Below are 23,324 nucleotides of genomic sequence, written 5' to 3'. Positions count from 1 at the left end.
TGAGACGCACACCATTGGGGACATTTAGAAGGTAGTGGGAGCTTATCCCCACTACTACCCCCAGCTGTAACAAGGAACCGGGTATTTGCAAAATAATCTATGTATTTGTTATAACTTGCTTAACATCTCCAAGATCCAATTTGATGATCTGTATTCAGTGCTCATGGTGTAGTATCCTTTAGCAATGTGGTGGAAAAAGCAAGACTATAATTGTGCAATGACCTTTGCTAAAATGGAAGAAATAAAAATGAATCAATGCGTCATGGAGGGAGTGCTTGTGTCCCTGGTTGGTGGGAAGAGTTAGAGGGTCAGCTGTTGAAGTTTCTGCAGTTGTATCGAAGAGTACCGGGGAATGGCGTTGGTGGAGATAGAAAAGTGAATTAGGGAGTCATGCAGGGAAAAGCTTCCTCTGGAAAGCTAGAAGGAGAGTGGAATTTGACCTTGGGGTGAATTCTGCAAATATGTCACGGGAGATGGAAAATGCTGGAAATCTGGAGCAACTAGAGGTTCAGGCACTCTTGTTGGAGGAACTCAGCAGATCAGGCAGCATTAATAGAGAGAATTAGAATCAGGTTTATTATCCCTGACATATATCATAATATTTGTTGTTTTGCAGCAGCAGTACAGTGCAATACACAAAATATACCATAAATGACAATAGGAAATGTATATTAAAAATTAAATAACTAGTGCAAAAAAGAAAGAAAAAGTGGGTTCATTGACTGTTCAGAAATCTGATGGTGGAAGGTGGCAAGGAACTTCCTAAAACGTTGAGCGTGTGCCTTCGCGCTCCTGTATATTCTCCCTGATGGTAGCAACGAGAAGAGATCATATCCTGGGTAGAGGGACCATCCTTAATGGGAGAAGAATTTGGTGAAACTAGTGAGAATGTTTTAAAGGAAGGAATTGCTGCAGGACTAATATTGACAGGCGCGTGATGTGTAGGGCCTGCTTCCGTCCTGTACGAATGGCAGTGCCACCAAAACAGCGCCACCCCAAAGATAACAGACCCAATCTGGTTAGACTTCATGCTGGATGCTGCCTTTTTGAGGCATCGCCTTTTGAAGATGTCCTCGATGGCTAGTACCCCTGATGAGAATAATGGACAGTCAACATTTTGGGGGCAAGACTGTTCATCAGGACTGGGAGGACAAAGGGCAGGTATTCAATGCCTGCTAAAGAAAATATTAAAAAGTTACATTCAGTTTCCAAATGGCAGCAGCTGCATTAGTATTGCAGACCAGTAAGGTGGAGGTACTTGGGACTGTGAATTTTTTTATGTTTGTTTTAGCATGTGAGTTTTTTATTCCAAGTGGCTAGAGCCTGACATTACCACATAACACCATCTGTTTAGGCAGACTCTGATTGTAATCGCAATGCTGCTTCCAGCACCAGGGGGAAAAGATATGAACATTGGACTTAAAGGTTATTTAAAGGTCACAGATATTGATTTCAATTCTTATAAATAATGAATACGAACAAAGTTCAGAGAGTTATGTATATATTTCTTGTGCTCTAAGGATGAGTGAGCCAGACTGGGTTAAGGTATCTATAACACAACCTTTTTGTTCTCTTTTAATCATTGTTATTCCACTATTTGTTTCCTCAGCTTTTCTGTCGCCTTTATTCTCTTCTATTTATTCCTTTCTTTAATCTACTTATCTCTTAAGTAGTTTGAAGAGCAGGAATTATCCCTGTGTCTAGGCCAATAACCACCCATTACTTGACATGTATACCTCCTGTACCTAATAAAGTGGCCACTGAGTGTATGTTTGTGGCCTTCTGCTGCTGTAGCCCATCCACTTCAAGGTTCGGCATGTGCATTCAGAGATGCTCTTCTGCACACCACTGTTGTAACGTGAGGTTATTTGAGTTACTGTTGCCTTCCTGTCAGCTTGAATCAGTCTGCCCAATTTCTTCTGACCTCTCTCGATAACAAGGCATTTTCACCCACAGGACTGCCACCTGTGGGGTGTTTTTTGGTTTTTGCACCATTCTCTGCAAACTCTAGAGCAGGGGTTCAAACCTGGGGTGACCCCTTGCTGAATGGTATTGGTCCATGGCATGAAAAAAGGTTGGGAACTACTGCTCTGGAGACTATTGTGTGTGAAAATCCCAGGATACAATCAGTCACTCGAACCACCCTGTCTGGCACCAATAATCATTCAATGGTCGGTCACTTAGAATACATTCTTCCCTATTCTGATGTCTGGTCTGAACAACAACTGAACCTTTTGACTATGTCTGCATGCTTTTGTGCATTAAATTACTGCCAGACGATTGGCTGATTAGATATTTGCATTAATGAGCAAATGTACAGGTGTATCTAATAAAGTGGCTACTGCATGTACATAAAACTGGTCATTATCCCATGGCAACCGTATCTGTGCAAATTGACTGCAGTGTTTCTCTGGCTGGCAATCAGTGGAGAGCGGTGTGCCGCGTGCCGCAGGGGTCGGTGCTGGGCCCACAACTGTTCACTTTAGACATTAACGATCTGGAATAGGGAACAGAGTGTATTGTATTTAAGCTTGCTGATGACGTCTAAATTGAATGGAAAAGCAAATTATGCAGAGCATACAAAGAGTCTGCAGAGAGATACAGATAGGTTAAATGAGTGGGCAAAGGTCTGAAAGATGGAGTACAATGTTGATAAATGTGAGATCATCCACTTCGGAAGGAAAAATGGAAGATCAGATTGTTATTTAAACAGTGAAAGATTGCAGCATGCTGCTGTGCAGAAGGACTTGGGAGTGCTTGTCCATGAATCACAAAGGTTGTTTTGCAGGTGCAGCAGGCTGTCAAGAAGGAAAATGGAATATTGGCCTTCATTGCTAGAGGGATTGGATTTAAGAGCAGAGAGGTTATGCTGCAACTGTAGAGGGTACTGGTGAGGCTGCATCTGGAGTACTGTGTGCAGTTCTGGTCTCCTTACTTGAGGAAGGATATACTGACTTTGGAGGCAGTGCAGAGGAGATTCACCAGGTTGATTCCAGTGATGAAGGGGTTAGACTATGAGGAAAATTGAGTCTCCTGGGGCTGTATTTGCTGGAATCCAGAAGGATGCGAAGAGATCTTATAGAAACATATAAAATTATGAAAAGGATAGATCAGATAGAAGCAGGAAAATTGCTTCCACTGGTAGGTGAGACTAGAACTAGGGGACATAGCCTCAGGTTTGGGGGAGTAAATTTAGGATGGAGATGAGGAGGAACTGCTTTTCCCAGAGAGTGGTGAATCTGTCAAATTCTCTACCCAATGAAGCAGTGGTGACTACCTCAGTAAATATATTTAAGACAAGGTTGGATAGACTTTTGCATACTAGGGAAATTAGGGTTATGGGGAAAGGACGGTAGATGGAGATGAGGCCATGGCCAGATCAGCTGTGATCTTATTGAATGTTGAAGCAGGCTCAAAGGGCCAGATGGCCTACTCCTGCTCCTATTTCTTATGTTCTTATGATTCCAACACCACTGTGGTTCAAACCTACTTCAGTGGCTAAAAACCTCTGGAAAGGTGCTGTGTAAATGCAAAGATTTTTGGTGCTCACATCCAAACAACTGTAATGCTATTACTTCAGATTCTGTTGTTGCTCTGTCAGTTTCAAATGCAGCACCATATCTTACTGCAATTGTTTTGTGAGTCCTTGACATTTGTACCTGTTCTCTTCTCCAGTGTGCAATTAATGCTACTCCAATCTGTTGATATGATACTTAGTTGGCCCAAATTAAATGTTCCTGCATAATTTTCCATATACACTCTGTAAAAATGTTTTCCTGATTTTTGTGAATCTCTGTTAGAAGCCCAGCAGCTGAGGCTTGTGGATCAAAATAATACATGAATATTCTATCCATTACAAAAAGATGTATTTAAAAATAAGTAGTGCAGGAATAGTGACGTGGTGTTAAGGATTCATTGTCTGTTCAGAAATCTGATGGTGGAGGGGAAGAAGCTGTTCCTAAAACATAGTGTGTGCCTTTGGGCTCCTGATCTCCTCAGATGGTAGGAATGGGAAGGGGGCATGTCCTGGATGGTGAATATCCTTATTGATGGATGCCACCTTTTTGAGTATTTTCCAGTATCATTGCAATCATCTGAATTTGCACTTGTGCTCAAATGTTGCATCTTTGGTCAGACTGAAGAGTGATTTATTCTGCCGAAGTAATAAAACCAAGGGTTCAATACGTTTTGAAAAATAACAAACCTAATACAAGCTCATGTGGAGAGTATGAAAGTGTTGTTCTATCTGAGCAGTCGAAATGTGATGGGTCTGGACTTCAAAGTCGTCCAGTGCTTTACACCTCTCTGTCCAGGAAAGTTTCTTTAAAACGGATCTCTCGCATTTGAGCTTCTCGGCCTCGGTGTTGACCTTCGGTAATTTTTTAGAGGCAGCTGATAGACACTACCCACCCTGAAAACTGCCTTTTCCAATACCCCTCTTCTGGAAAGCACTGCAGGGCTATTAAAACAAAAAAAAACTTCCCACCATCTTTAAAGTTTCTTCCCTCAGGCAGTTAATCTGATAAACTATTCTAGTTAGCCCTACCCCCCCATCCCCTCTGCTTATTATCCACATCCCTGCACTGCACTGTAAACACTTTAAACCACTTTTTATGATGTTGTTTATATTGTAAATACATGCTGGTATTTATGTATTTGTGCACATTCCATATTGGAATTTTAACCACTAACTTTAATTTTTATATAATTATTTATTCTTTATGATTGACTTTTTGTTTTTTTTTCACTGCGTGTACCTCCCTGACCAACACCAAAGGAAATTCCTAATGCATGTAAATCTTTGATCTTTGAAATAGTTAAATCTTAGGTTTGTAGTCTTGGGAAGGACATGAATTATTATGCTGATTTGCATGGATTTGTCTGCAGATTAATGCTGTATATGCTTTTCATGCAACCTCTGAACTTGGTGAAAATTTGCTTACTTGTACACTACCTGTTTTTGGTAAATTGAAAAACAAGGTTACAAATTGAGATGAAAGTACAGGAGTCATTGATAAAGAAATCATTGGATCCTGGGGTGGTGGTGGGGGGGGGGGAGTGGGGGGAAGCTCTCATTTTGAATGAGATAAAGATTTGCAGCTTTCATTTTGAGAGCTGGAAGGAAGTTTCCTGTCCTGTGACCAAGGGTCTACAGAAAGTTCTGGTGGGTTTACCAGCTCAAAAGGAAAAGATGTCTGGCTTAGCAGTGTTTAAGGCTTTGATGGCAAAGCTTTGTCCTGATGTGTACTTCTGACAGTTTCTCCTTGAGGATCCTTCCCAGGTTAGTGGATTTAATGATAAGAGGAGATCATTTAGCTTGTGAAGTAATCCATACACTCTCCCGATCATAACCACTATATTAATACTTAGTCGAATCTTCCCAACCTTCTGTGCTTTTCAACACAAACACTTTCAGCTCATTAGAAGTTTTTACTCTGTGTAAATATCTTCCCATCCCGTTTATCAATTGCATGGTTTGTTCCCTCCTTTTCATGAGTCCCTGCCATGTCCCCCCAAAATATAATAAACTCCCAAGATGTTGTTCCCTCTCTGCGAAGTGCTGTCAAGTATAAAGTGGTTGTGCTAGTTTTCATCACAACTGGCAGCATAATGCACTTAGACCTGGGAATATTGCATGGAGCTGTGACATCAATCCATCTCAAATATAGACCTGCGTAAGATGATTAGCTCGTTTCAACCAATTGAGGCTTATCCGAAGAAGTGATGATGTTGTGGGCTGGTAACCATAGCAGTGTCACCAATGATCTTGCTGTCATTCCTTCTTCAGAAGTCTGCTGCTGCAACAGCCAACGATGCGGACCAAGTGAATCGTCTTGGCTGATAATCAGACCCTTTAATGACAGGCCTACTGCCACAGGTTATCTCTTGAGAATGAATTAAGAATTATTTTACTTGGTTCTCCATTTTCTTCAGACTGTGACTGAGCTATGACTTCTGAGTAGCTGCGAATAGAATTCACTGTTCAATTGAACACTAAATTCTTATTGTTCACTTTCACGCTGAAACCTTTCAACCATAGTTTTCTTTTAATGTAAAGAAAACCATTTTTACTTGTGTACCTCAAGTTAGCAGAGATTTTGTATAGGCAATGAGTAATGACAGCATTATTCAGAAGAATCCGCTGAGAATTAATGAGCTGAGTGAATCATTGAAATTGACTGGACTGAAGCACTCTGGGCTAATCACTTGTCTCTACTTAAACTGATTCACCACTTTGGTTATGTTAGGTTTAGTGACTCCGATACAGTTCCTTCAGTGGCACCGCCCGTCACTGTGCTTGTAGCAGATGTGGGAAATCAACAGAGAGGCAGGCAAAAGTATTAAAAGATTTAGATTTGGATTTATTTATCATGTGTACACGGAAAAGTAAAATGAAACGTGTCGTTTGCGTGAACAGCCAATGCCTAAGGATGTGCTGGGGGGAGCACACAAGTGTCGGCACGCATTCTGGCACCAGCAGTGCTCAACAGAACACAACTACTAACAAAACAGCAACAAAGTGAGCCCCTTTCCTTCCTCCTGCACACCCACATGTGGACAGTCCTCCGACTCCAGGCCAGAGCTCTCAAGGGCTTCAACCTTCAGCCTTTGACTTCCAATCGACCTGAACTAAACGAGACATGCTGGCAAGAAATGTGCGTACTTAAAACTGCGGCCCTCCCCAAGTTACCTTGTTGCATCTGGACACTACAAAGATTAATCTCCAGGCACCGCCTTTAGCAACTGGAGTTTTAAATAATTTTTAATTAGATACCTATTTAATCATAATAGTGGAACATAGCACAGGACAGGCCCTTTGTCTCATAATGTTGTGCTGAACCAAAAGGCAGACTAGACTAGTCCCTTATGCCCATGCAGTGTCCATGTCCTTCCATTTTCCTCACGTTCCTGTGCCTATCTGAACATGCCTCATGATTCTGCCTCTACCACCACTCCAGGCAGCACACCCACCATTTTCTGTGGGGGGGGGGGAGGGAAACTTGCTCCTCGCATATCTTTAAAATTAGCCCCTCTCAGCTTAAGTGCGCGCCCTTAGCCCCAAACTTGCAGGGGAACTCCACCATGCTTCACTGTTGGCCGCAGACACCCATCCATGTAGCACTCTCCAGCTCTTCTCTGGACAAACTGCCTCCCACACGAGCCAAACATTTTATATTTTGACTTGTGGGTCCAGAGCACTTGCTGCCATTGTTCTGCCCCCCGAGTCCGTGTGTTTTTGTGCGTAGGCGAGCCTCTTGGCTTTGTTTCCACTTTAGAGGAATGGATTTCTGGCAGCAGCTCTGCCGAGACTTCTCCAAACTGTAGAGAGGTGTAAATGAGTTCTGGTGAAGCCAGAGCTGATGGCAGTGCTGGATTTCCTCTGAATCTTTGTTCTGCTGCACTCAGATTCCGTGGCTGACCGCTGCGTTTCTGGTCCTCAGCCTTGCCTCTTTCTTTGTGCTTCTTCAGAAGAGATTGGACGGCACATCTTGAAAGTCCTGTCTGCCGTGAAGTTTCTGCTTTTGGGAGAGACCTTGCTGATGCAGTTTGACTACCTTGTGTCCTGTTGCTTTGCTCACTCTTGCCCATGGTGGAAGAATTGATGAATTGAAGGGTAAACCGACACATCTACGACACTCTCACTTTTGGTTTGATTGTCCCGCCACCCCACTACGGATAGGGTTCCCCTCGTCCTCACCTACTACCCCACCAGTCTCTGGGTCCAATATATAATTCTCCATAACTTCTGCCACCTCCAATGGGATCCCACCACCAAGCACATCTTTCCCTCCCCTGCCCCCCTTTCTGCTTTCCTCGGGGATCGCTCCCTACACAACTCCCTTGTCCATTCGTCCACCCCCCCCATCCCTTCCCACCGATCTCCCTCCCGTCACTTATCCTTGTAAGTGGAACAAGTACTACACCTGCCCTTACACTTCCTCCCTCACCACCATGCAGGGCCCAGATAGTCCTTCCAGGTGAGGCGACACTTCACCTGTGAGTCGGCTGGTGTGGTATACTGCGTCCGGTGCTCCTGGTGTGGCCTTTTATATATTGGTGAGACCCAACGCAGACTGGGAGACCGTTTCGCTGAACACTTATGCTCTGTCTGCCAGAGAAAGCAGTGGTCACACATTCTAATTCCACGTCCCATTCCCATTCTGATATGTCTATCCATGGCCTCCTCTACTGTCAAGATGAAGCCACACTCAGGTTGGAGGAACAACACCTTATATTCCGTCTGGGTAGCCTCCAACCTGATGGCAAGAACATTGATTTCTCTAACTTCCGTTAATGCCCCCCTCCCTTTCTTATCCCATCCCTAATTTGTTCATTTATTTCCCTTTTTTCTTCTTTTCTCTCTCTCTCTCTCTCTCTCTCTCTCCCTCTCACAATCACTCCTTGCCTGCTCTCCATCTTCCTCTGGTGCTCCCCTCCCCCTTTCTTTTACCCTAGGCCTCCCGTCCCATGATCCTCCCCCTTCTCCAGCTCTCTATCCCTTTTACCAATCAACTTCCCAGTTCTTAGCCTCATCCCTTCCCCACCTGTCTTCTATCATTTCAGATCTCCCCCTCCCCCTCCTACTTTCAAATCTCTTACTATCTCTTTGTTAGTCCTGATGAAGGGTCTCGGCCCGAAACGTTGACAGTGCTTCTTCCTATAGATGCTGCCTGGCCTGCTGCGTTCCACCAGCATTTTGTGTGTGTTGCTTGAATTTCCAGTGTCTGCAAATTTCCTCGTGTTTGGTTGTCCTTCGCCCAGTCTGATCCAGTTTAGTTCATTCAGCTCATTATGTCATTGATCATAGCATCCTGTTCGTTATCTTTGTTCAGTCATGTACTGGGCGATGTACCTACAAAGTAATTAAGATTTTATTTGAAAAGCGTTCTTACTCAATATGTTACTTAAAATACAAAATTTCTCTAACATTCAATTTTTTGGAAGATGAATGTTTGGAAATCTAAAAATTTTTTTTACACACTCTAATGTAGAGGACAAAAAAAAAGCATCTAAAACAAAATTTGTGTTTTTTAAAAAAAAGTAGGGTGCCTGAGACTTTTGCACAGTACTGTACATGCATCAGCAACAGCACAGATCCCAGCAGAATGCCACTAATTACAGACCTCCACTTGGAATAATAGTGGAAGGGTTGTAATTATTAGCAATTTGATGTGTGGAAGAGAAAGATTCGGGTCATGTGTTACAGAAGTGGGGAAAAACCCTTCCCCCTCATTATCTAATGAACTTGTACAGGTGTGAGTTAACTTTAAGGACCAATTAGAATTTTGTAATTGGCATGCCGTGGAATATCTAAACCAATTTCTGTGCCTCTGGGCTGCTGCTTCTTTACTGTTTCATTGTGTATGTGTTCACAGGAATGGTTTAAAATGGCAATAATGTACTACTATAGGGCAATCATATTTGAAATCATTTGCTGTGTGCTGAGCAGAATGCAAGTTTAAACCAGAAGAAGACAAACAGTTAATCTCCTTTTCCTCCAGCTTTCATCACCTTTCTGCCACTCCCGCCTGCTCCTCCCAAATACTCCAGTACAAAATATTTTCATAAAGGTTTCAATGGGTGTGCTAAAGAGACTCTCAGCTTGCTTCTGGGAGTGAGGGGATTAAATATAGCACCCATGAACAATAATTTTCAACAAATTCAAATCTGCAGAAATCGTATCAGGAAAGTACTTTGCCAATTTCTAATTCGTCGTAGTCCACTTTATTTTGATCCAGTATAATGCATTGCACCCACTTTCGAAAACGCATTCCTCATCTCACCGTCACATTTATGTGAGACTAGGAGCTTTGAAGTGGTAACGCCTTAACTGTTGTGAGAGTAACAGGAGACTATCCATATTCAGAATCATATTTGTTTTGCAATTTTGATGCCTTTAATGTCTAATTGTCCTTAAGCATGCATAAAATATTGAGAATTGAATTGTGTGCTGAACAGGTAAAGGGAAGATCACTTGCTAGCTTACCACGTCCTCTGAACTTGAGAGTGAGACTTCTGGTTCTTATATATGGCTGATTGCATTAACGTAGCGAGCCAGAGCAATGGCAACCCTGTGATTTTTTTTCTTGTGGAAGATCTACTGGAAGCCTGATATGGGCTAGTTCTTATTTTGGATAAAATATTGATTTATGTCGCACTATATGCAGCATCGTGCAGGAGTTGCTTCGTATCTCGCCAAAATATTCGTTGTCTCCTGCCTTGCTCTTTGGGAAAGTCATTGCGGCTGTTTAGTATACCTACAGTTCCAAAGACCGTAAGATATAGGAGCACAATTGGGCCATTCGGGCCATTGAGTCTGATCTGCCATTTCACCATGCCTGATCCGTTCCTTCTCACCCTCATTCTCCTGCTTTCTCCCCATATCCTTTCATGGCTCGACTAATCAAGAACCTATCAACCTCAGCCTTAAATGCACCCAGCCGCCTGTGGCAACGAATTCCACAGAAATTCATTTGCATTCTCTGCCTGTGCTTCCCTACATTCAAAGCAATGTACCCTGGCCATATTGGAAAGTCTTGCATCAGGGTTGATGTAACCAACCTTCATCTCTTGTTCAAACTGGCTCAGAACCTTGAAACAAGAAGTTATTTTCCCAAAAGGTATATCTGGTATTCTTGTATTGGGTAATATTACTATAGCTGAACATCCAGAAAATACCTGGTGACTATGGTAACTGGATGGGAAAAATTTTTTTAAAAATCGTCACGTGCATTGAAATGTGGATATAGACAATGAAAAGTTTATTTTTGCACGAACGACCAGTGTAGTCTGAGGATATGCTGAAGGCAGCCCACAAGTGTTGCCCTGCTTCCGGTGCCAACAAAGCATACCCACAACTTCCTATCCTTTAATAACTCATATGTCTTTGGAATGTGGGAGGAAACCAGAATGCCAGCAGGGAATCCATACAGTCACGGGGAGAACATGCAAACTCCTTACAGATAGCGACGGGAATTGAACCCCGATCGCTAGCGCTGTGTTGTTATGCTAACCGCAATGCTTCATGTATGAAGTATTCCTGGGTTTGTCCATGTGGGAGTGGAGAGGAGCAATGGGGGGGAAAATGCTTCCTGCATTTGGCTCTCAAACAGCACAGGCTGGCTGCCAGCCTTCAGCCTGTGTCATGCTGTGAGGTGAGCAGGACTCGTGCATTGGGTGAAGATGGCATTCTAAGGGTGGTCTCAGTTTAAAAAGTTAAGTTAGAGTCTGTCCCGAGCCTTATAGGCTCGTCAGGCCAGTGCTTATGCCAGCTTCTGTGGCATGAAATGACCGAGAGAGACCCCTCCCCACTCCCCACCTGGATAGGACGCCAGTCTATTGCGAGGTTAACCCCCAGCGTATTGCCAGTACCCATTTTCAGCTGAGTGGACTGGAGCAATGTGTGGTTAAGTGCATTGCTCAAGGACACAAAACGCTGCCTCAGCTGGGGCTCGAACTCACGACCTTCAGATCGCTAGTCCAACGCCTTAACCACTTGTTCATGCGGGTGGTCTCAGGTTCTCCAAATTTAAGTTGAATGGTAAAGCAGCTCATTTTCTGTCTGGGAATTTTGTATGCCTGTTGTATCATTGATGCTTCTTAATGTTTCATTATCCAGAGCATTGTTGAAGTTTCTTGAAGTTCAGGTAAAGGAGAAACTTCCCTGAACTTCAAGGTGTTGCATGCATTAGGAGACATTTTTAAAATTACACTAACCCAACGTTTGTAGTTTCTGTCGTCAGACTCAAAGTCACCATTTGCATCCTGACCCGAGTTAACTGAGATGATCTTGCTGAGGTTGGCAGTGATGATATAATTAGCTTTGGGAGTGGTGTCAGCCCAGGCACCTGCTATTTGCTGATGAAGTGCCCTTGCTAGAAAGTATATGTGTGCATGCATCAAGTAATGACTAGATCGGTTCTCTAATTCTAGCCTTGTTGAGTAATGCTCCTCACTGTGTTTATTAATGAAGAATAAGCAAGATGCGGTCATAGTGGAAGGTTTCTGTCTCTGCTGCACCCACACTTTGCAAGAAGTCTGTACCTCTGGGCCACAGAAAGCATTGAAAATACAGGTGGAACGAAAGCAGGAGATAAAAATCTGTCATGAGAGGGGTGAGGATGAGATTTGATGCAGTCATTAAAAATTACCCTGAAGACTGGGCAAAGCCGGAGGCAAAACACAAATCTCCACTCCTTGCATTTTAGAGGCTGGAGAAGGCCAGGCCCAATGACAGGCATGTTAATGGAATTTTCTCAGTTGGTCACACGGCTGATCCTTTGAGATTAGAAAATCAAGCAACCAGCATCAACAAGTCTTCTGTGGTGCATTTTTACAATTATGTTCCCATTAAGCAACCATCTGTAACTCCGATCTGCACCTGTATTCCAGACATGTAAGATGGTGTGACTAATTTTATTGCAAGTCGTTTTGTCTCTTAATTAACATTTTTTTTCCCTTTTCCTTTGCAAAAGGCTCCGTCGCAGTCGGCACAACAATTGAAGTTTACTACCTCGGACTCCTGTGATCGTATCAAAGATGAGTTTCAGTTTCTGCAAGCCCAGTACCACAGGTAATAAGACTTTCTTGAATTGAAGGCTGCGTGTCAGGCATGCACATTACTAGCAACCATTTCACTTCAGGGATAATAAATGGCAGTGTGCAGCAAATACTGAAAGGTTAAAGTTGCAATTCATTTCATCTAAGCTTCAGTGCACATTAAGTTGCCAATAATTTTATTATTAATGCCTGAATCCTGAAGGCAGCTTTTTTGAGTGATGGCTTTAATCTTCAAGTATTAGTTTATTAGACTATTAGTAGTCAGCTGCACAAGAGGTCTGCACACTGAAATAAAAAGTAAATGCTGAAAACAGTCAGCCAATCAGGCAGTATCTGTGGAAAGATAACTGTTTCAGTCTGAGGACTAGAAAGTGCAGATTTTTGATTTTAATTAACTGTGAAATCAAACAGCAGAAGGGCAGTGTTGTGTGTGTAAAAGAATGGCAGCAAATAATCATGCATGTTGCTAAGACGCGAGGCCTGGAATTGGAGGGAGAGGTTGCGGAAATTGAGGGATGACCTTGGAGGTGTATAAAATCAAGGCGTATAATAGATAGGCCGAATGTACCGTCCTTTTTTCACTCAGGAAAAGGAACAAAAACTAGAGGGCATAGGTTTAAGGTGAGAGAGGAGGGATTTGAAAGGAACCAGAGGGACAAATTTACTGTGCAAAGTAAATACTGTGCAAAGTATAATACTTACCAGATAACTGCCAAAGAAAAAAGCTGAGACAGGTACAGTAACATCTTAAAAGAGACAAGTACTGTGCAATAGCCTTTAAAGGTGGACAAGTATCAGGCTAGCAAAGGTTCAGAGCAGTGGTTCCCAACCTTTATGCAATGGACCATTACCATTAAGCAAGGGGTCTGTGGATCCCAGGTTGGGCACCCCTAGTTTAGAGGGACAGAAAGGTCAGTCTGGAAAAGTGGGAAGTGGTACACTCTGGAAAGCTGGTTTTGATGGCAGAGTATAAAGTTCATTGTAGGAATCTTGATGTGAAGGAACAGAGGGATCTTGGGGTCCAATTACACAGATCTGTCAAAGTTGTTGGAGTGATTAAGGAGTTTGAGGCATTGGTATTATTAGTTGGGTGATTGTGTTCAAGGTAATGTTGCAAGTTTTAATGTTTTTAAGACTCTGTTTAGACTATGCTTGTATTGTGTTCAGTTATGGTTTTCTCATTATACAAAAAGGTTGAGTGAGCTTGGACTTTTCTCTGTGGAGTGGAGGAGGATGGAAGATAGAGGTGTATAAGGGGCATAGGTTGAGTGGACAGCATCACCTTTTTCCCGGGATGCAGATAGCTAATACGTGATTCCATTCTTTTAAGGTGATTGGAGGAAAATATAGAGGGGATGTAAGATGTATTTTACAGAATAGTAAATGCACTGCCAGGGGTAGGGGCAGATACGTCAGGGACATTTAAGAATCTCTTGAATAGGCACATGGTTGAAAGAAAAATGGAAGGCAATATGGGAGGGGAGAGTTAGATTGATCTTGCAGGAGGTTAAGAGGTCGGCACAACATGGTGTGCTGAAGAGCCTGCACCGTGCTGCACTGTCCTATGTTCTTTATCCAGTTGGGTTTCCCCTGGGTGGTCATATTTTCTTTCTTTATCCAGTGGTGAAAGTGCCTAACCTGATTGGCCTCTGAATAGTCTTGAGTGAATGGTAAACTCTGCAGGGAATTTGTGAAAATGTGGGAGAATTACTGTTAGATTGTTGTAAGTGGAAGGTTGATGGTTGCCATGGATTCAGTGGGCTGAAGGGCCTGTTTATACCGTCTCTCTCTAATTTTCTGATGATTTAGGTACTGGACTCCCGATGCAGAATCACGATAAATGATGAAATTGGCTTTGGCTTCTAAACTGGCACCAGTTTGGAAAACCTGTTGAGATGCTTTCTGTCACTCAGAGAATGTAATCTTGTTAGCTCTGCATGTTGTCTGACATGCATACAATTCCAGTCCCACATACCTGTACAATGACAAGATGGTGGAAATGCTCAGCTGGTCAGACAGCATCCGTGCGAAGAGAAACAGTTAATGTTTCAGGGTGAAAATCCTTCCTCATAAGAAGGAAAAGGTCAAAATAGTCTTGTCATTGTCATTGTGACCAGTTAAATATTTTTTGAAGGAGATCTGATTTGGGATTGAGTACCAATAATTTTCTTGTTTTGGCTTCGAGGGAGAGGTAAGCAGCAGTTGGTGAGACTTCAGGAAGTATTGGACTTGCACTTTGACCTTGAAATCCTGTAATTTGTGTTCATCTGCTATGTTGCTGTGATGTTAACAGTGGCTATTTGTATATATGTTATTTGAGTGTAGGTAAGAGAACTTGCTGAGTGTAGGTAAGAGAACTTGCATGTCATGAAGATGGAGCTGGAAACAGCCCTACATTCCAACTTGTCCACGATGACCTCCTTGAATTAGTCTTGTTTGGCATACGTCCCCCTCAGCCTTTCCCATCCATATGAGGGTGGCACTGTAGCGTAGAGGTAAGCACAATGCTTTACAGTAAAGGCGACTCCGGTTCAATTCCCACCGCTGCCTGTAAGGAGTTCGTATATTCTCCCCGTGACTGTGTGGGTTTCCTTCCACAGTCCAAAAACATGCTGGTTGGCATGTTAATTGAGATTGTAAGTTGTTCCGTGATTAGGCTAGGATTAAACGGGGGATTGCTGGACTGTGGCTCGAAGGGCCTGTTCTGCATGGCATATTAAATAAATAAACTATCCAAATGCCTTGTAAGATCTAAATTTAAAATATTAGCTTTATTTGTCACATGCAATACATCAGAAATACATTGCTTACAACAAAGGCCAACACAATCCAAGATGAGATGAGGGCATGCAAGTGTCGCCATGTTTCCAGCGCTGATGTAGCATGGCCATAATTTACTAACCCTCACTTGTATGTCTTTGGTAAGTCTGCCACATTTTGGTATTATAGTAGTGTTAGGCCAGCAAATTTTTGTGGTGTGTTGCTTCAGTACCCAAATAGGCTGATCTCGCTTGTTTTGCATGTTATGCAAAAGTACAGCTTTTCTAGTGAACCTGGACATTGTAAGGGGAGCAGGCAGAATGCAAGCCAAATGCATGTTTAACAAGCTCTGGCCATTGACCCACCCACTTTCCCGACCTGTTCTGGCCCCAGTGGCACACTCCACTTGCTCCCATGCATATTCCCGATTAATGAGCTGACGCTAGATTATCAGAGCTTTAATGCATTTACCTTCAATATTGGGTTGAACAGCAAGAGAAAATGCTCAAAAAGAAATCCAAGCATTGTGGTCTTTTGACCAAGTTAAAGATTGTAATTTTGTATGGTCTAATTTTTTTTTAAAAATCGTTTGATTGTTTTATAGAATTTTCAGTGATATTTCTAAGTTATTCATAAACACTTTGCAATCATGAAGTACATTTGGAAGTGCAGTCACTTTTGGGAGAAAGTTGGTAGCCAATTTGTGCAGAACACTTGAATGTTATGTTCAGTTCTGGTCGCCTCATTATAGGAAGGAAGTGGAAGCTTTAGAGATGGTGCAGAGGAGATTTACCAGGATGTTGCCAGGAATAGAGAGCATGTCCTATGAGGATATGTTGAATGAGCTGGAGCAAATGTTTCTTCGGAGTGGATGAGAAATGACTTGATAGAGGTGTACAGTATGATAAGAGGAATAAATTGAGTTGGCAGCCAGAGACTTTTTCCCAGGATGGAAATGGCCTTTACCATCGGTAGAAAGTACAGAGGGAAGTCAGAGGTAAGTTTTTTTTTAACATAGTGGTGTGTGTGCGGAACATGTTACCAGGGGTTGCAGTAGAGATGATTAAGAAGCTCTTTCTTGAGACAGACACATGGGCGAGAGACAAAATGTAGGGCTATATAGGCGGGAAGGGTTAGATTAATTTTAAAGTAGGTTAAAAGGTTGGCACAGTATTGTGGGCTGAAGGGCCTGTACTCTGCTGTAAAGTCCTATGTTAACAAGCTGTCAATATGACAGCAGCCATATAGGGTACATTGCCTCATTGAACTTACTTCCTACTAATTACAGAAACAGAGTTATTCAATTATTCAGAGTTCTCTATTTTCTTGGGTCATTTCTCCGGGATGCAAGATTGGAATTAGCTAGCATATGCTGACAAGTGTGCCTTAAAATGCTAGATTGAGTTGAAGATTGCTTTCATGATTTCTGCTCTAGTTAATTAAAAATGTATGGTGGCTTTGAGATGACTCTAGGTGAAGAAGGATCTTTTCATTCATTGCCTACTAACCATCGAGATATGCCTCACTGTTTATGGAAAAGGACTTTGTGTGCTCCAGGATGTGCTTATCTGAAGTCAATAGAAGATTGAGGAAAAAAATATTGTAAAAATTCATTGATCTATGGTCCTTTTCCTAGTTTTCTTTGAGTGGAATGTATTTGAGAACACTATAGTCCCATATTTTTCTGCACCTCCCTAGTAAGTTGTCCTTGGAACAGTTTTCTTCACCACCAAAGGAATATGTACATTATCATAATAGCAGGAAATCCTCCTTTAATACTGTTCAGCATTTCCTGTTCCTAATGTTCGGTAAAATTATCATCTCAGCTGTCCCTGAGCTACCGATACAATGCATTACACTAAAAGTTGCATGAAAAAGCTTGGTCTTCAATTCTCTGGCAGTACCGATTTCACCAAATGAAACTGTTACTTTAATGAGGGTGAGGAGGACATCTTTAAAAAATCTGTTAGGCCAATGGTGATTTTTGGATCATGTGACTGCATCCCTTGGGGAGTTGCACTCTTGACAAGATCTCAAGGAAATTTCTGCCCATTTTTTTTACATAGCTTTCTCAGAAGCTTTTAGAAATGGCTCATCACGATGTTGAATAATAAAGTAGAAGTTACCCTTGCATGAAATTATTCTCCAACTGTATGTATTTGTGTACCCTTCTAACAAAAAATAGCTGAATGCTGCAATAATTACGAAAACTGTGCTAATATGCATTTTTTTCTTTCTAATTGCATGCCCATAGATTGCTCATGCTGATTGAAAATCTTTTTTGGATCCAAGTGTTGTAATAAATAAAATTAACCAAATTTGTCAAAGATTAAACCCCAAGAAAATACTCCAGATTGAGCCATAAATAAAAGTTGTTTAAGCAGTTCTAAATTAAGTTGAAAGTTTTGTTCAAGGAAAGAGTTAAATCTTTTATATTGCAGCTCGGTGACAAAATGATTTCTCTTGATATGAGCTTTTCAATACAACATGAATTTATTATCAGACATGGTAACAAAGGCCAATTGCCATTCATTTCTAATCATCCCTTCTAACACTTGTCAAACTGTGAAGGAGCTATTTAGCTGGTATTACAGTCTCAATCGAATGCAGCAGTACTGCTGTGCATGGCACACCATTTGTCTTAACAATGGAGTGAAAATGGGGCAAAGCTTACTTAACTGTCAAGTCCTGCATACTTGATATCTCTGGTTTGTTAAAACGTATTGAACAATGGTATATTATTTAAGGTATAAAATTGCTTCCCTGTTTCAATGTACTCTTGGAGAACTACATAATCAGATTGAAAGTTAATACCTGCATCAAAGCTAAGCTGTCTCTCAATTTATTTTAATAAGTATTCAATTCATTATTTTTTTTGCTTGTTAGGGTTCAGTTAGAATTAAAAGCCATATTAACCACCTCTGTTGGGAATGAGAATGAAGTAATTCCTCATGTTGCTGAGTCTACAAGCATTTTGTTTAATCTGTTAGAAAAATTTATGGGAAAACTGCTCTTTCCAAATGTTAAAACATATCTGTTGCTGTTTCTCAATACCTCCCCTTCCAAAATAATTGTAAGCGCAAGAGATTCTGCAGATGCTGGAAATTCAAAATAATATACTCACAAAGATTTTGATTTACTTATTGAGATATTCTTCCCCGACCTGGATCAATATGTTGACATCATGTGGAGGCTTGTGTCCTTCAAGGGCTCCATCAGACGATGCTAACTCAGGGCCACCTATGGTGGGACAGCTGTGGACGAGATGCCAGTTAAAGATCGATGGAACCCTATGAGCAGATTCTCGTCTGTCCCTCCCAGGCCACACTTCAATTAGAAGTGTGAATGCCATGCGAAACTGGAATTGAGATGCAATGTGCAAAAGGCCCTTCTTGTCCTTTTGAGTCTTGCCGCTCAGCAAACCCGGATATAACCCTCGCCTAATCATGGGACAATTTAGAATGACCAATTAACCTACCAGCCGGTAGGTGTTTGAACTGTAGAAGGAGACTGGAGCACCCTGAGAAACCCCATGCAGTCATGGGGAGAACGTACAAACTCCTTGCCGCCCCATTGGGATCAGAAAGAAACCAGAATATGAAAGTGGGTGGGGGGGGGGGGGGGGTGGTTGGAAGGAGTACAAGTTTAGCGGGTGATAAGTGAAACCAGCTAGGATCAGGGATGATGAAGTGAGAAGCTGGGAGAGGATAGATGCAAAAAAGGTAAAGGACTGAAGAAGAATGAATCTAAGATACTTTTAAATAGGTTTCTTTATGTTTCTTGCTTTGTGGCTGCCTGTAAACAAACAAATCTCAAGGTTGCATAATTTGTACATTCTTTGATAATAAATGTACTTTGAAGAGAGGAGAGTGAACTGTGGGAGAAAAGTTAGGAGGAGGGGCACCAGAGGGAGGTGATTGGCAGGTGAGGAGAAGAAAAGAAGAGGGGGAGAGAGAGAAAATAAAGTGGGGGGGGGGAGAGGGAGGAAGAATCACTGGAAGTCAGAGAAATTGAATTTCTTACTGTCAGATTGGAGGCAACCCAACCGGAATATATACTATTCAGTGCAATAATTTGGAATAGTTGGAAGAGGTGTAGAATTGCGTTTTGTCTTAGCTTCATGCAACACACAAAAAATGCTGGAGGAACTCAGCAGGCTAGGCTGCATCTATGGAAAAGAGTACAGTCGATATTGTGGCCCAAACAACCACTGTACTCTTTTCCACGGATACTGTCTGTCCAGTTGAGTTCCTCCGGCATTTTATTCGCGTTGCTCGGATTTCCAGCATCTGCAGATTTTCTTTTTGTTTGTGATTAAAGTTTCATGTATGCCTTTTATAAAACAGCTAAAACCAGTCAATACTTTCAGCGACTGTGCGTAGCCCTAATTATATGATCAATGATGAAGGAAATTTCCAGATATCGCCAAGTATATTGCAATAAATCAAATGCTCATGAAGTGTGGTCTAATAAAAGGACCTATTTAAATACAATCAGTGCCCCATGAAAGGAATTGTGATGGAATATGCCTTGTACAGATCTCCAATAGGTTGATGAAGGTTGACAGGGAGCATTATTCTATTCTAGGGAGTGGCACAATTAGTCTGTTTGTGAATCACGCTATCACTACAGAGATGAAAGTCTGACAAGCTGAGAGAGGTTCATTGTTGCTTTAATTGAGTTCTTCGCCCTGCCAATCTGTGGCATTGTGTAATCTATCAGGTAGAAGATTAGCAGTTAGCTGCTTGAAAGCTAAGAGCTGAAATCATGGTAGATCTCCTTTGACATTTATACAAAGCTAGCGCTTTGTTTCCTAAGCTTTGCGGCAAGGACGTGGCCCTTGTGTTTTTGAAGGCGTTCTGAATATAGAGCCGTCGACATTGACAATATCTCGCGTGCTGAGAGATTTGCATGCATGAGCATTCCACTGTGATCGTTATCTGAAATTTGTCATTACTGCTGGCTCACTGGAATACTTGTCAGTAAGATCATCATTGCTTCTGACCTCTCAGCATTTATTAATGCAAGTGCTGTGATCAAGAATGTTTGTGTTTTAATTAGATTTTAAAAATTAATTGCGGCACATGGAGTTGTTTTGCGTTGATATCTGTTGTGCTTATGCATGCCGCATTGTTTTGGAGCTGGGCACATGTCACATAGAAGCAGCGTGGATTTTATTTCATTCAGCAGACCATTTGGTCCATCTACTCTGTGTTTGCCAGTATTGATTGTAGCAGTCTTGTTTCTGGGCACTTGTCTGCTTTTGCTACATCCCAGGCTTGGGTTTATCAAGCAAACACGAGGAAAGCTGCAGATGCTGGAAATTCAAACAACACACACAAAATGCTGGTGGAACACAGCAGGCCAGGCAGCATCTATAGGGAGAAGCGCTGTCGACGTTTTGGGCCGAGACCCTTCGTCAGGACTAACCGAAAGGAAAGATAGTAAGAGATTTGAAAGTAGTGGGGGGGAGGGGGAAATGTGAAATGATAGGAGAAGACTGGAGGGGGTGGGATGAAGCCAAGAGCTGGAAAGGTGATTGGTGAAAGTGATACAGAGCTGGAGAAGGGAAAGGATCAATGTGCTTTTGGCTTTTCCCTCATTCTGTTGTAAACTCGAGCTTATCCAAAGCTCCCCACTGCCATCAGGTTCTTGAATCGACCCGAAGAACCCTTGCACTACCCCAGATTGTATTTATTTTATCCTCTCTCAACTTGCTCTAATGTCATTACCTTTATTTCATCGTGGAAGTTGTGTATAACTCATTAATGTAAGTTTACGTTAATGTTGGTCACATTTGTAATGCACTAGGCTGCTGCATGAATCCAATATATGAAGATAAACTTTATTTGTCACGTACATCGAAACATGCGGTGAAATGCATTGTTTGCTTCGAATCCAAATCGGCGAGGATTGCATGGGAGGGGTAGCTGCCACTGTTGCCATCCTTCTGGTGCCAATATAGCATGCCAACAGCTCACATGGCATTAATACATTAAAACCCTGCAACTGTATGCTTGTGACAATAAGCTTGAACTGAAGTTACCCGAGCCTCATTCAGTACCAGGCTCAATCACCCGTTATCCCTGTGCATACTGAGAGTTATTGGCTTTCATTTAAAGTCTACCATAATTTAAAATGTGCTTTATTTTAACATCTTTCCGAATGTTTTAAAATAAAGTTTTATTTTAACTTTAAACTTATGAAGTTCTTTCGCTCGTGCTGTGTAATTAAAAGAAATATTTTGTAACCATCTTGTTTCTGCTCAGTTCCATCATTCTGGTTTCTTGAGAATCCCATGATTGAATCACTGCCCCATGTGTGGGTGTATCTTCAGCTCAAGACCAAAACCTCCCTGACATTTGCTCCGTATCTCCTCTGTCTCTTTAACTCATGTTCTGTAATATTCACTTTTTTTTTAACCTCTGACAAAGCCTGTTATCTTAGTTAAGTTAAATTGGATAGCAGACTTGATGGGCCAAATGGCCTAACTCTGCTCAATATCTTATGGTCTAAATCCTTTGGATCACACATCTGTGAAACACCATAGGGTGCATTGTCTGAATTTAAAGATGTCACCTAAATGGAAGGTTGTGGTGGAGGTATCAAAGTTTGTTAGTTCAGATCTCATTGCAGAAAGTTGGGTATTTCATTAAGACTGAAATTCCAGTACTGGCTTATGAAGGATTTGAATATGTAAATCCCTAGCATTAGTTGACATGCTCAACAATGCTATAAAATGGGTATGTTTGGGAGCTGATTGTGGGAACTTGCAATATGCAAATTGGCTGTTAACTTCCTACAAGAATCAGAATCAAGTTTATTATCACTGTCATCTCATGAAATTTGTTATTTTGTGGCAGCAGTATACTGGAATACATAAAAATTACCGTAAGTTAAAATAAGAAATACATTTTTAAAGTAGCGCAAAAAGAGAGGAAAATAGAATGATTTACGAGAATGATTCCAGGAATGAGAGGGTGACCACATGAGGAATGTCTGGCAGCTCTTGAGCTGTATTCCCTGGAGTTCGGAAGAATGGGGGGTGGGGGGGGGGGGGAATCTCATAGAAACATTCTGAATGTTAAAAAGCCTGAACAGATTAGATATGGCAAAGTTATTTACCATGCTAGGGGAGTCTAGGACAAGAGAGCACGACTTCAGGATTAAAGGACGTCCTTTTAGAACTGAGATGCGGAGACATTACTTTAGTCAGAGTGTGGTAAACCTGTGGAATTTGTTGCCACGAGCGGCTGTGGAGGCCAAGTCATTGGGTGTATTTAAGGCAGAGATAGATAGGTTCTTGATTAGCCAGGGCATCAAAGGGTATGGGGGAGAAGGGAGGGGAGTGGGGATGACTGGATGAAGTGGATCAGCCCATGATTGAATGGCGGAGCAGACCTGATGAGCCGAATGGCTTACTTCTGCTCCTATACCTTATGGTCTTATAGTGCAGAAATGTTCATGGGTTCATGGACCATTCAGAAATCTGATAGCAGAGGGGAAGAACTAGTTCCTAAAACGTGTGTACCTTCAGGATTCTGTACCTCCTCCCCAAATGATTGCAGTGAGAAGAGGGCATGTCTAGGGTGGTGGGTGTCCTCAATGATGGATCCTACCTTTTTGAGGCATTGCCTTTTGAAGACTCCCTCGATGGTTTGGACTTTAATGCCTGTGATGGAATTGGATGAGTACAACCCTCTGCAGTTTTTTGTTGTGATCCTGTGCAGTCGTCAATATACTTAGTGCATTGATAGAAGATACTGTAGAAATTTAAACCTACTGTCCTGCACTTCAAGATGCTCCTATCCTACTTGGGAATCTTGAAGAGTGATTAAAAAATGTATTTTAAAATGGAGTTGCTGGTGATTCCTTGTGTCTTTGTTCTTTGAACTGTGAGACACAGGTTAAATGTGCAAAGATGCATTGGTCATGTGTGGATATTTGTCGCAACTGAAAATAAGATGATTGTCCTGTGGTGACCCACTTTCTGCACAGGTGAA

General features: G+C 41.9%; 1 protein-coding gene across 2 annotated transcripts in view; it reads left to right on the top strand.

The window, feature by feature from the left end:
• LOC140739787 (TLE family member 5-like) overlaps positions 1-23,324 on the top strand; it is a 155,337-nt gene that overhangs the window by 33,783 nt on the left and 98,230 nt on the right. For both annotated transcript variants that reach the window (XM_073068311.1, XM_073068310.1), the window contains exon 2: positions 12,477-12,574. In XM_073068311.1, the coding sequence (XP_072924412.1) occupies positions 12,477-12,574 (98 nt within the window). The remainder of the gene's footprint in view (positions 1-12,476; positions 12,575-23,324) is intronic.

The sequence above is a fragment of the Hemitrygon akajei genome, chromosome 16 (genome assembly GCF_048418815.1).
Source record: "Hemitrygon akajei chromosome 16, sHemAka1.3, whole genome shotgun sequence".
Taxonomy (NCBI): domain Eukaryota; kingdom Metazoa; phylum Chordata; class Chondrichthyes; order Myliobatiformes; family Dasyatidae; genus Hemitrygon; species Hemitrygon akajei.
The sequence above is the reverse complement of the archived record's forward strand: the minus strand, read 5'-3'. Positions and strand labels throughout refer to the sequence as shown.